Genomic DNA, 10821 nt, shown 5'->3' on the forward strand with positions numbered 1-10821 from the left:
CCAAGGTAAAGTTACAAATTTGAGAGTTTAATGCAATTTGCTAACGCAGAACTTAAGATTGATGCACCTTCATCACCAATTTAATTGTTCCTTTTTAAATATTGAAGAAAAAATAAATAATTAAATAGTTAATTAGAAGGAAAAAATGAAGAAAAAATTTGAAATAATAAGATTAATTAATTAATAATAAAAGCAAAATTTGAAAATAAAATGATGAGTTGTTAAATTTTAAACATACATCAGATCAATATGGAGAACCTAATGAGATAAAAGTGAAGAACTTAAAAACTTTTTTTATTAATATTTATAAATTTAAAGGATATTAATAAATTAATAAATAATTACTTCTTCTAATTATTTATATTTTTTAGTCTATTATATCATTTATTTTTATTTTCAAATATATTGAAGAGCAATTTATATAATTTAATTAATTATAAATGGATAAAAAGAGCAAATAAAATATAATAATTAATTATCAAATATTAATTAATTTTAAAAAAAATAAATTGTGAAATCTATAATTATATTAAAAATTTATTTTTAAATTAATTGTTTGTTTGTTTTTTTTAAGGCAATTTAAATTATAAATATTATTTTAAAAAAATAAAAAAAGGCTTAAAAGCCTAAATTTAATATATTTTTATTTATAATTTATATCTATTTTATTTAAAGTTATTCATGAATTTAATTCTTTTGTTTGCAAGAATTTAATTCATGGAAGAGCTATATATATTTAATGTATTATTTATTTTTAGAGTAAAAAAAGCTAATAAATATAGGAAAACAGTTTTTATAAATAATTTATTATACATTGAATATAAAAAAACTAATTTATTAGCATTTAATCAGATAGAATTTAGAATGTAGTGAGCCATAAATTTATGGAAAAGTGAGCTATTATTTATATTTCCTATTCTAAGTCTACTACCAGAGGAAATAATTATATCATTAACTATACCTTTATAAGAGTATCTAATTTTAATAAATTAAAGAAGATAAATGAATGGGAAATCATAAAAAATAAGGAATTACTGAATATACATAGCAGTAGGAGTAGTAACTTCAATGCATGGATTAAACAATCCTTACTAGTTTGCAATTTCTGTATATGTTAAATCTATGTAAGAATGACTAACTAAATTTTAAATGTAAGGAGTCATTTCTACTACTTCACAAAGAATATCTTCAAGATCTAAGCCAACATCTATTTATCTATTTATTGCGTTTTTCATTATATCTTCATTAACAAGATATGGCAATTTATTTTCTTTATTTTAAAATATTTTCTTAATATTTTCGATCTTTCTTTTTTCACCACCATAAGCCTTTAGAATAACAAGACCACTATCATATTTTATAATAAATTTTATTATTTACTTAATTGTTTAAACAAATTATTTACTCATTTGAAATTTCTAAATTTAATTTTTCTTCATTTTTCATGACAAGATCGCTATAATATGAACTAAATATTTTTTTTTCATCAACCAATCTATTTTTATTCTTTTTAATTAAGATCATCTAATTTTTCTTTGAATTCTTCTTCAATAATTAGTAGCGATAAATACCATAGCCACTTAACAAGCATGATAAAATAGAATATGAAACAGCTTTAATAGTTGGATAAGCTCCAAGAGAAATAGGAAGAGAACATATGAGTCCGTTTCTTTTAAATCTATTTATTTTAATATTTTATGTTTATGGCAATTCTTTATCTAATGTTAAGAAATAATTAATTCAACATTTATATATTTATTTACCTAATTTAAACTTCGTTGTTACCCATGCCAAAACAGGATCTAACTTCTAAAAAGTTATGAGAGTTAAATGCCATTTTCCAGCCAATGCAAGCATACAATTTCAATTTCCAGTATTATGGTTTTTTTTCACCTTTCTAGACGAATCCCTATTTAAAAGTAATAACATAAACAAATATATATATTTTAGCTAACAATTCAGATAAAAAATTAAATCTTTTACTCCAAGAATTGAGAATTTTTTAGTTATGTCTCTACTCAACAAAACCTCTGTATTAGCTTCATTTTCATTTATATTTCCATCAAAATCAAGTCTGATTCTCGGATTAGAGAACACCTTAACAAAACCATAATTTAAATCATTAATTTATCCTCCATGAGCACTGATTTAAGAGTTAACTGAAAAAGTATTACTGATGCTTCTGTTGAAAGTAATTATAGGAAGAAATCCAAATTAACCAACTCTTCCACTAAAAGTTATATTCCTATTTCAATTTTAAATAAATAAATAAATAAATAAAAATTAATTATTGTAAAAGATTTATTACAAATCTTTATATGGAGTTGTAGCTAATTCAAGAGATCCTTCAGTAGATTTATAAGAGTGGAAAAAGCTGCCCTGATTTTAAAAATAATAAGTTATATTTTAATTAAAGACTGCTGATAAATTTTACTCTTATGTCACTTCCTCCTAAATATTTCATTTCTTAAGGTAATTTTTTAGAAAGTTTATACAAAAAGCCACCATTAAAATCTTGTTACTACCCAAAAATACCAGCTGCACTTGCAGAAAAACCTAATTCTTGCTAAATTTGATATTTTTTAATTTCTGGAAGGTAAAGCATAGGAATGAAACTCAGTCTCGTTAGAATTAGCTGTTTAGATTAGTTTGGATTATTAGGATGAGCATTTTGTATAAATTAAATAGCACTAAAATCTGCATTAATTTAAATATTTCTATAGCAATTTATGTAGCTTCTCTCTTCTCTATACAAATCATATAAATGGTTCATTCTCTGTAAAATTTCCTAAATAAATCAAATTTTCATTAAAAAAAAATAGAAACCACAAACAAAAGTTAATTTAATTTATAATTTAAAAACGATTCTTATTTTTTAGGTATTTTTATGTTATCTATGCTAATTAATTTATATTTTTTAACTGCTATAACAATAATTTTCTAGACAGAATATGAGTTTAAATATTCCATTAAATATGAAAATAAATAAATCTATTATGAGAGAAACTATTTGGATTATGTTGGTTAATATAAGATTATTTTTTACTAGTTTACTTGATAAAGAAAAGGCCTAAAGTAAAAATCTATCTAACTTTTTTTAATTAAAATTTTATTCTAACATATTGTCCTAATTTACTATTCTAAAATTGGAAATTTATACTCTCTTTATTTCAAAAAGATTATTCTTAAATTATTAAATGATGCATTTATTATATTATCCAAATAAAGATATTGCTTTAAATCAATAAACCATTTATTTATTCTCTTTATTGTCAATCATACAGCGATTATTTTCATTAATTTTCCAATTTAAATTGCATTTCTTATTTTCAATAAGAACAATTTTTTTTTTTGCTTTCTTAAAATTCTAACTTAACTAAATTTGCTTAATGATATTCTTCACTCATAAAAGTAACAAAAATAAAATGTTTTGATTGATTATTTTGTTCAATACTTTTTTTAATTCTTGCAATCTTAGCTTGTATTCGTGCTTATGGTTTAATCTCTGCTCGTATGTTTAAACGTACTATTCTTCTAAGTCAATGAATTTATTAGAATGCTCGTTACAGATAACGACTCCTTTTTTTGTTAAGAATTCAAAATGATTAAAACAGTAAATTCTAATTAGATTTTATTTGAATTTACCTGGATAGCCATAATTATCATATATAAGCTTTAAAAAAGGATTAGAAATTGCTTTATAAGCTTTATCTATTTGCTCAAATTATGATCTAGATTCTAAATAAAGATGGGGTTGCTACTTATCTGGATGAAATACTCTTGAATATTCGTAATACTTCTCTTTTATTTGCTTTTAATCTGCATCTATTGGTACATTCAAAATGGCATAAGGATCTTCTAGCTGGTCATAATCTTCCTAATTATTGCTCATAATTCCGCTAACTCTAAAATGTTTAACACTAACTAAATAACTAATAAAATTTATCTGATTGATTTTTTTAAAAAAGATTGAATGAGTTTTATTTGCTAAGTAGATCTGATGCTTTTTATTAATAATAATTAATAGAAATTTCTTTTAGATATCTTATTGATAAACTCTTTATCATTAATATTATATCAAAAAAATAAGATTAGTTTATTATTATTATTAGTAGCAAGAGTACATAATAATGGGAACATATAAATCAAAGCAGATTTAGCATAATGTGTTTGACGAGCAACATTTAGACGAGTCACCTGCAGATATAAAACCAAAGACAAGATCTCCAAAGCCTACAACATGGAAGCTAAATATTTTAAGAGGAAAAAGAGAAGATGAAATTAAAGATGAAGCAATGCCATTAGCGCGTAGAAGATGTAGAAAGAAAGCTATGGAATTCATAAAATGTGAATAATAAAATGGAAAATATTGGACAGTTTTTGAATGTATTGAAGAGTATGAAAAAATGAATGAATGTTTTTAGAGAGAGACTGAAATTGAAGCAGATAGATTAAGAAGAGACATTTCTAGACATCCTGAATGGTGGTGGAGAGAGTTTTATGATGAAGATGGAGAAATAGGTGAACAAGCTGCCTGGAAAGATGAATGGTGGGGCTCTTTACTCTTCTAAAAATTAAAGAACAAATATTTTGGCTCCTCTGAATCTTCAACAACATCTTCATAATGAAAGCAAATCAATATTTCAAAAAATAAAACATGAAAGAAACAAAATCGAAATTAATAAAGATAGACTACTTCATAATTAATTAATTAATCATTCAAAAATATATACTTATCACTATTTACTCAAATGCATATTAATTAATTAGCATAGCTTGTTGATATTATTGATGAGATATATTTACAATATCTTCCTTCATTTTACTTATTCACTTAACTACTTAAATTCTTTAATCATGTTGATTGGTTTATAAAAAATGTCTAATTTAAAAGGTCATATATTTTTTACTGAATATAACAATTACTTATCTACAACTACTTTGAAGCTTAAGCCATTAAATACCTTAAACATGATTTTTATCATGTTATTTGTTTATATTTCTTATAACAAAATATCATTTTTATAAATAAGTGAGTTCAAAGAGTATTCGATTCTATGTATTTTAGAAATTAATTAATTAAAAATTTAATTTGAATGAGTATTAATTAGCTTTTTATTATATTTATATTTCTTGGTTTATTTTTAAAATTAAAAAATATTTTTGTTTAAAATACATTGATATAAACAAATGGTTAGTAGGATAGGTAGGTGGGTTTATATTTTTTAGAAAATTAGATTTATATCAAAAATTTTTTTGTAAAGATTTTTAATTAAAAAAGAAAAAAATCCTTATGAATCTCCAATAATTAAAAAAAATGTTAATTAAAGTAGATAAAAAATAATTATTTATTTATTTATAATGAATGATCAACAACAGATATTTATAATATAGAAAACAGCATACATATTTATTTATTTATTTATTTAATTAATTTGATAATTTTATTTTAATTCAAAAACAAATGTCAACTATTTTGATTTTTGTTAAATTTAAAGCTAGATATTTTAATTTGTATTTTTGTATATTTTTTGTTATTAGTTACAAGTAAAATAAATTAAGATTTGAGAATATATTATTTTTTCTTTATTTATTTGTAAAAAGAATATTAAAGTAGAATTCTTCTTAATAAAGAAAACGACTTAGAAGAAAAAATAATTTAGTATTTTATAATCAATAAGTAATAAGCATCTTTTTAAATAACTATTTCAATTGATTATTAACAAATTAAATCATTTATTATATTTATATAAAATTTTAAGCTAGATATTAAAATTGTATTTTAATATGTTTTTTGTTAAAATATGATTAATTTAGAAAAGTGAATATTAATTAATATTTAGTTTTTTTCTTTATTAATCCCTAAAAAGTAATTGGAAAATTGAATTTGGAAAGAAAAAAAATGCTTTAGAAAAAAAAATAATTTAATAATTTATAATCAGTAATAGACTTCTTACTTAATAACTAACTATTTAAAATTAATATATTTTGAAATAAAAGCTATCAGACTATCCTAATCTATCATCTGAAGTTTATCTCAGTACTTTATTAGGGTAATGCAAAATAAATTTGTGAAAAATAACTTTATTAGTTTAATTTTTACTGATGTTAAAATATTTTAAATTGAAAGGATTAATTTATTGTAAATTTTTTATTTGATATTTATTTAAAAATTTAAAGATATTCGTATTTGGATTAGAAACATTCATAAACTCTGAGTTCTGCACTATCAAAATGCACAAATCTTACTACTTTAGAATTAAACCTGGAGTAAAAAATAAAATCTTTATTTTTATTTATTTTTGTTTTCATTTTAAAATCAAACAAAATTTTTTAATCTTAATATAAATAAAAGTGGTAATTCTTTTAGACCAACGGATATATAAAGTATAGGTTCTGCTCTAGCTAAATAAATTCATCTTTCTACTTTAGAACTAAGAATTTGGTATAAATATTTGATTTATTTTTTGAATGCAATTATATAATATATTTTAACATAATCACTTGTCATTCATTAACTGATAAGATTAATTTATTTTTATTGTGATAAATAATCAGTCAATTTATTTATTTATCCTTGATTTTATAATTTTAAATTATTTAATTTACTTTAATTAGATAAAATATTAATTTTAATATTTAAACTAATTCTTAAAATTAATAAAAGTAATAATGAAATTAAGTCTCTTGGAGCATAAAATTTAGGCTATTCCCTAGCAAACTGTACTTAACTCTCAACTTTGAAACTATATTTATGGTAGATTGATTGATCATATTAATTTAATTTCAAACTTTTTGATATTCAAAAAGATTTTAATCATAAACCATAAATAAATATTTAAATAAATTAATAATATTATTAAATGATATATATTATTTGATATATATCTTGTTTGTTTAATTTATATGTTTTTTTATAGATAAATTTATATTATTTTATTCATTTTTTCTTTTAAAGTAAAGTTATTTATTTTTTCTAATATAAAATAAATAGGAAGAATTTAATTGAATATGTCGGAGTAATTGATTTATGTGAAGCTTTCAAAAAATGTGTTCTTCTCACACATTTAGAACTACACATTTAGTAAATAAATCTATTTTTCTACTTTTATTTTATTGCAAAAATTTTTTTATGAAAGCAATAAACTAAAATTTTTATTATTTTATTAATTTTAAAAATTAATTAAAGAATTTGATTTCTATTACAATCCTATCTATCTATCTATCTATCTATCTATCTATAAACTTTTTTGTTTTCTTTAAACCATTAATTATTTTCATAAAATTATAGAGACAATTAAATAGGTGAAGAAGGTGTAAAGGGATTAGGTACAGCTTTAGTAAGTTGTAGTAATCTTTCAACAATTATATTAGGCCTTTCGTAATATTTATTCATTTACATTTGAATAATTAATTCTTTTTATTTCCTAATATTTATTTTTAACCATTTATTTTATTTTCATTAAAAATAGATTTTAAAAAATTTTAAATTTTAGATAACTAATTTATTTTACTTTTTTTGCCTATTAAAATTCTACTTTTTAAGTTTTATTTGAAAATAAAAAATAGAAATAATAAGATTGGTGGAGAAAGAGGATTGTTTTGTTTAGGTTAAGGTTTATCTAAACTCACAAATATTTAATATTTAAAACTTGGATTAAAGTAAAAATCATTTTTTATTGTTTTTATTCCTTTTTTACCAAGAATTTTTATTTAATATTTTTCTATATATTTTTATGAATTATATTTCCAATTAATTATTAAAAATAAAAAAATTAGTTAAGTTAGAAATAAACATTTTTTAACTTTTACAATTTTATTACTTTTAAATTAAAATTTTTTTATTCATTTAACATTAATTTTTAATTTAATTATTTCATTAAAAGAATAACTTAAAAATAAATAAAATAGTCAAAATAAAATAAATTCATAGAATGTTTCAGATTTATGCTCTACTTTGTCGAAATGCAATAATCTCAAGCGTTTGACTTTAGAGTTAGGGTATGACAATATTAATTAATTTTTTTGAATTCAAAAAACATGAAATAAATTAAAATTTTATTTGGTAAAATTTTATATTTCATTCAAATTTATTTATTTAACTTCATTTATTTTATCATTATTTTTCATATCTTAAATTAAAAAATTGTAATTAATTTCAATCAAATTAACTTTAAAAGCAAAAATTAACTTGGAGATTTTGATTTATAAGGTTTAGATACTCTTTTAGAAAGTTGTGATAAGCTACAATCTTTCATTTTTGACCTTGAGTAAATTCATAATATTTTTAACTTGATTAATTTTATTCTAATTAGTTTATTTATTTATTTATTTATTTATTTATTTATTTTGCTGTTAAAAATTAAGACATAAAATCTTTGTCTTATTTATTTTATTAAATTACTTATTCTATCTTTTTTATTAATTGTATTTTTAAAAACTGAATAATTTTTTACCAATTCAAGGTAAAACTCAATAGGAAAAGATGGGATAATAGCCTTAGCTAATCGTTTTACCTCTGATATCAAGTTCTCATATTTGGATTTAAATCTTTCGTAAAAATAGTTTGTTATTTATTTTTAATAATTAAAATGATTGATTGATCAATAAAATATTTTCTCTATAATTTATTAATAAAATTTAAGATTTTCATTTATATTTAGTTACTAAATAATGTATAATATTTTTAAAGATCAAATAATATTGGAATAGAAGGCATTTCATACTTGGGTTCAGCTCTATCAAATTGCAAGAATCTCTCTAGCTTGAAACTGAAACTCTTGTAAATATAAATTTTAATGTTTAAAAATTATTATTATTTGCTTTGAAAGAACATCTAAAATTATAAAATAAAAATCCTAAGAAAGAATTTATAATAAAATTTTATATTTCTATTTTGTCTAAAAATTTCTCTTATAATAATAATTTTTTATCTCAAATTAAAGTTTTAGCAAAATTAATGACGAAGATATAATTGGTTTTGCTTAAAACTTTGCAAAATGCCTTTCACTATCATCTTTGGATATTTATCTTGAGTATTACTTTTTCATTTATTTATTTTATTATTACAAAAACTTTAATTTTAAAACTTATAAATTTATTTATTGTTCTATTTTTGCTTTAAAATAATTTATAATATTATAACTAAAATAAGTCACAATTTAATTAAAGACTAAGGTGCATTAACTTTATGTTCAGCTATATCAAATTTTAAAAGTCTCTCAGATTTAACAATAACCTTTATGTAAAAAGTTTTACCTTATTTGTATATTTATTTTTATAAATTTAATTGATTAAAATAGGATAAAAAATACTTTTTTTTAATTTGAATAGCTTACATTTTTTAAAATAAACCTTTATTAATTTTAATAATAAATTGATTATTCGTAATTTAAATTAAAAGGTCAAATTAAATTAAAGGTGAGAATGCTAAGGAATTAGGTTAAGCTTTATCAAATTGCTGTAAACTTTAAAATTTAACAATTATGCTATGGTAAAAAAATTCTGTTGATTAACATATCCTTCTATTTATTTATTTACTTATTAAATTTATGAAATTTGTTAATTATTAACATACAATTTCTATTTCCTTCTTAGTATACTTACAATTCAAATAAAAATCTAAAAATAATAATTTTTTAGAACCAAAAAATAATGTTTTAAATTTTAAAAGTAGAAACGAGATTGGAGATCTAGGAGTATCAGACTTAAGCTCTGGTTTATCCAACTGCTTGAGCCTCATAAATTTAAATCTTAATTTTGAGTAAAAGATGCTAAATAAAATATTTTTATATTTTTATTTTGATTTACTAAAAAACTTTTTATAAACACAGTAGAAAGAAAACTACAATTTTTTCTTTTATTTTTACTTTTATTGTAAATGCAAAAATATTTTTATATAGAATTATAAGTTTATTTTAACCTGTTTCTTAGTTATCCTTACTTATATAAATTAAAGTATCATCTTTAAAAATATTTTTCAAGTGAAAATGAAATTGGCAATAATGGGTCATTAGATTTATGTTCTGGTTTAGCAAACTGTGTTAATTTAACAGATTTAACTCTTTCCTTTGAGTAATAATTATTATTTTTTTAGTTTTGATTAAACATGAATCGAAGATATGACTAATTAATTTTCAAAAAAGTGAAATTTATTTTTTTACTAACTGATTTTTAGTTTTTAGTTTAATTTTATAGAGGTGATTCTATTTCTATTTTATAAAATGATGCGTTCATGCATATTAATTCATTTTATTTTTAAAAAAATAAAAAGGAATAATCAAATTATTGATGAGGATGTAAATAAAATAGGTTTGTTTTTGTTGAATTGTGTTAAACTCTAAAATTTGACACTTTGGATAGAGTAAAGTTTTAATTAAATAATTCTAAATGTTATATATAATTTTTATTATTTAAATAACAAAGTTGCAACTAAATTAGTGATTAGGGTGCATTAAATTTATGTAATGCTATAGCAAAATGTACTAATCTCTAAAATGCGATGCTTTAAATGAAGTAAAAATATGTCAAATTATTTTTAATAGTCAAATAAACGATTTTAATCAATATTTAAAATAAATTAATAAAATAATTTATTGAAAAATTGAAAATAAATAAATTATTAATTTATTTAAATTATCTTGATTTTTACTTGTTCTTTTCAAAAATTCGAAATAATAAATTAATTATTTTTATCAAAATCAAAAGTTATAATGAAATCGATGAAGAAATTTATCAAAATTTGATGAAAAAATTAATAAAGGCTAAAAGATTAGTGAACGTATTGCTAAGTTGTTTCTGATTTTCAAAAGATTTTTAATT

General features: G+C 19.8%; 4 protein-coding genes across 4 annotated transcripts in view; 2 read left to right on the forward strand and 2 right to left on the reverse strand. All coding sequences in view use genetic code 6, as the record gives it.

The window, feature by feature from the left end:
- TTHERM_000964361 (kinase domain protein) overlaps positions 1-384 on the reverse strand; it is a gene marked incomplete at its 5' end in the record, with an annotated part of 7700 nt that extends 7316 nt beyond the window's left edge. Inside the window, 3 exons of the mRNA XM_012795851.1 lie at positions 1-90; positions 239-288; positions 346-384. The exon at positions 1-90 is cut by the window's left edge and continues 111 nt beyond it. Coding sequence (XP_012651305.1) covers positions 1-90; positions 239-288; positions 346-384 — 179 coding nt within the window. The remainder of the gene's footprint in view (positions 91-238; positions 289-345) is intronic.
- Positions 385-848: 464 nt separating this feature from the next.
- TTHERM_00965360 (DnaJ domain protein) lies at positions 849-3892 on the reverse strand (the record flags this gene model as incomplete). Its single annotated transcript, XM_001008925.3, has 9 exons — positions 849-975; positions 1036-1347; positions 1406-1678; positions 1764-1909; positions 1984-2245; positions 2309-2379; positions 2435-2788; positions 3455-3579; positions 3646-3892. 9 exons carry the CDS (start codon positions 3890-3892, stop codon positions 849-851), a joined length of 1917 nt encoding a protein of 638 aa, XP_001008925.3.
- A 238-nt stretch (positions 3893-4130) lies between these two features.
- Positions 4131-4628, forward strand: TTHERM_00965370 (cytochrome C oxidase biogenesis Cmc1-like protein; the record flags this gene model as incomplete). The annotated part of the gene is made up of 1 exon (XM_001008926.1): positions 4131-4628. One exon carries the CDS (start codon positions 4131-4133, stop codon positions 4626-4628), a length of 498 nt encoding a protein of 165 aa, XP_001008926.1.
- A 2383-nt stretch (positions 4629-7011) lies between these two features.
- Positions 7012-10801, forward strand: TTHERM_00965380 (cyclic nucleotide-binding domain protein; the record flags this gene model as incomplete). Its single annotated transcript, XM_001008927.3, has 14 exons — positions 7012-7019; positions 7292-7381; positions 7912-8001; positions 8181-8270; positions 8466-8555; positions 8693-8782; positions 8946-9035; positions 9155-9244; positions 9404-9493; positions 9674-9763; positions 9985-10074; positions 10274-10363; positions 10426-10515; positions 10708-10801. The coding sequence occupies 14 exons, from the start codon at positions 7012-7014 to the stop codon at positions 10799-10801; spliced, it is 1182 nt and encodes a 393-aa protein (XP_001008927.3).
- Positions 10802-10821: the final 20 nt, after the last annotated feature.

Source organism: Tetrahymena thermophila (genome assembly GCF_000189635.1).
Source record: "Tetrahymena thermophila SB210 genomic scaffold scf_8254796, whole genome shotgun sequence".
Lineage (NCBI taxonomy): Eukaryota > Ciliophora > Oligohymenophorea > Hymenostomatida > Tetrahymenidae > Tetrahymena > Tetrahymena thermophila.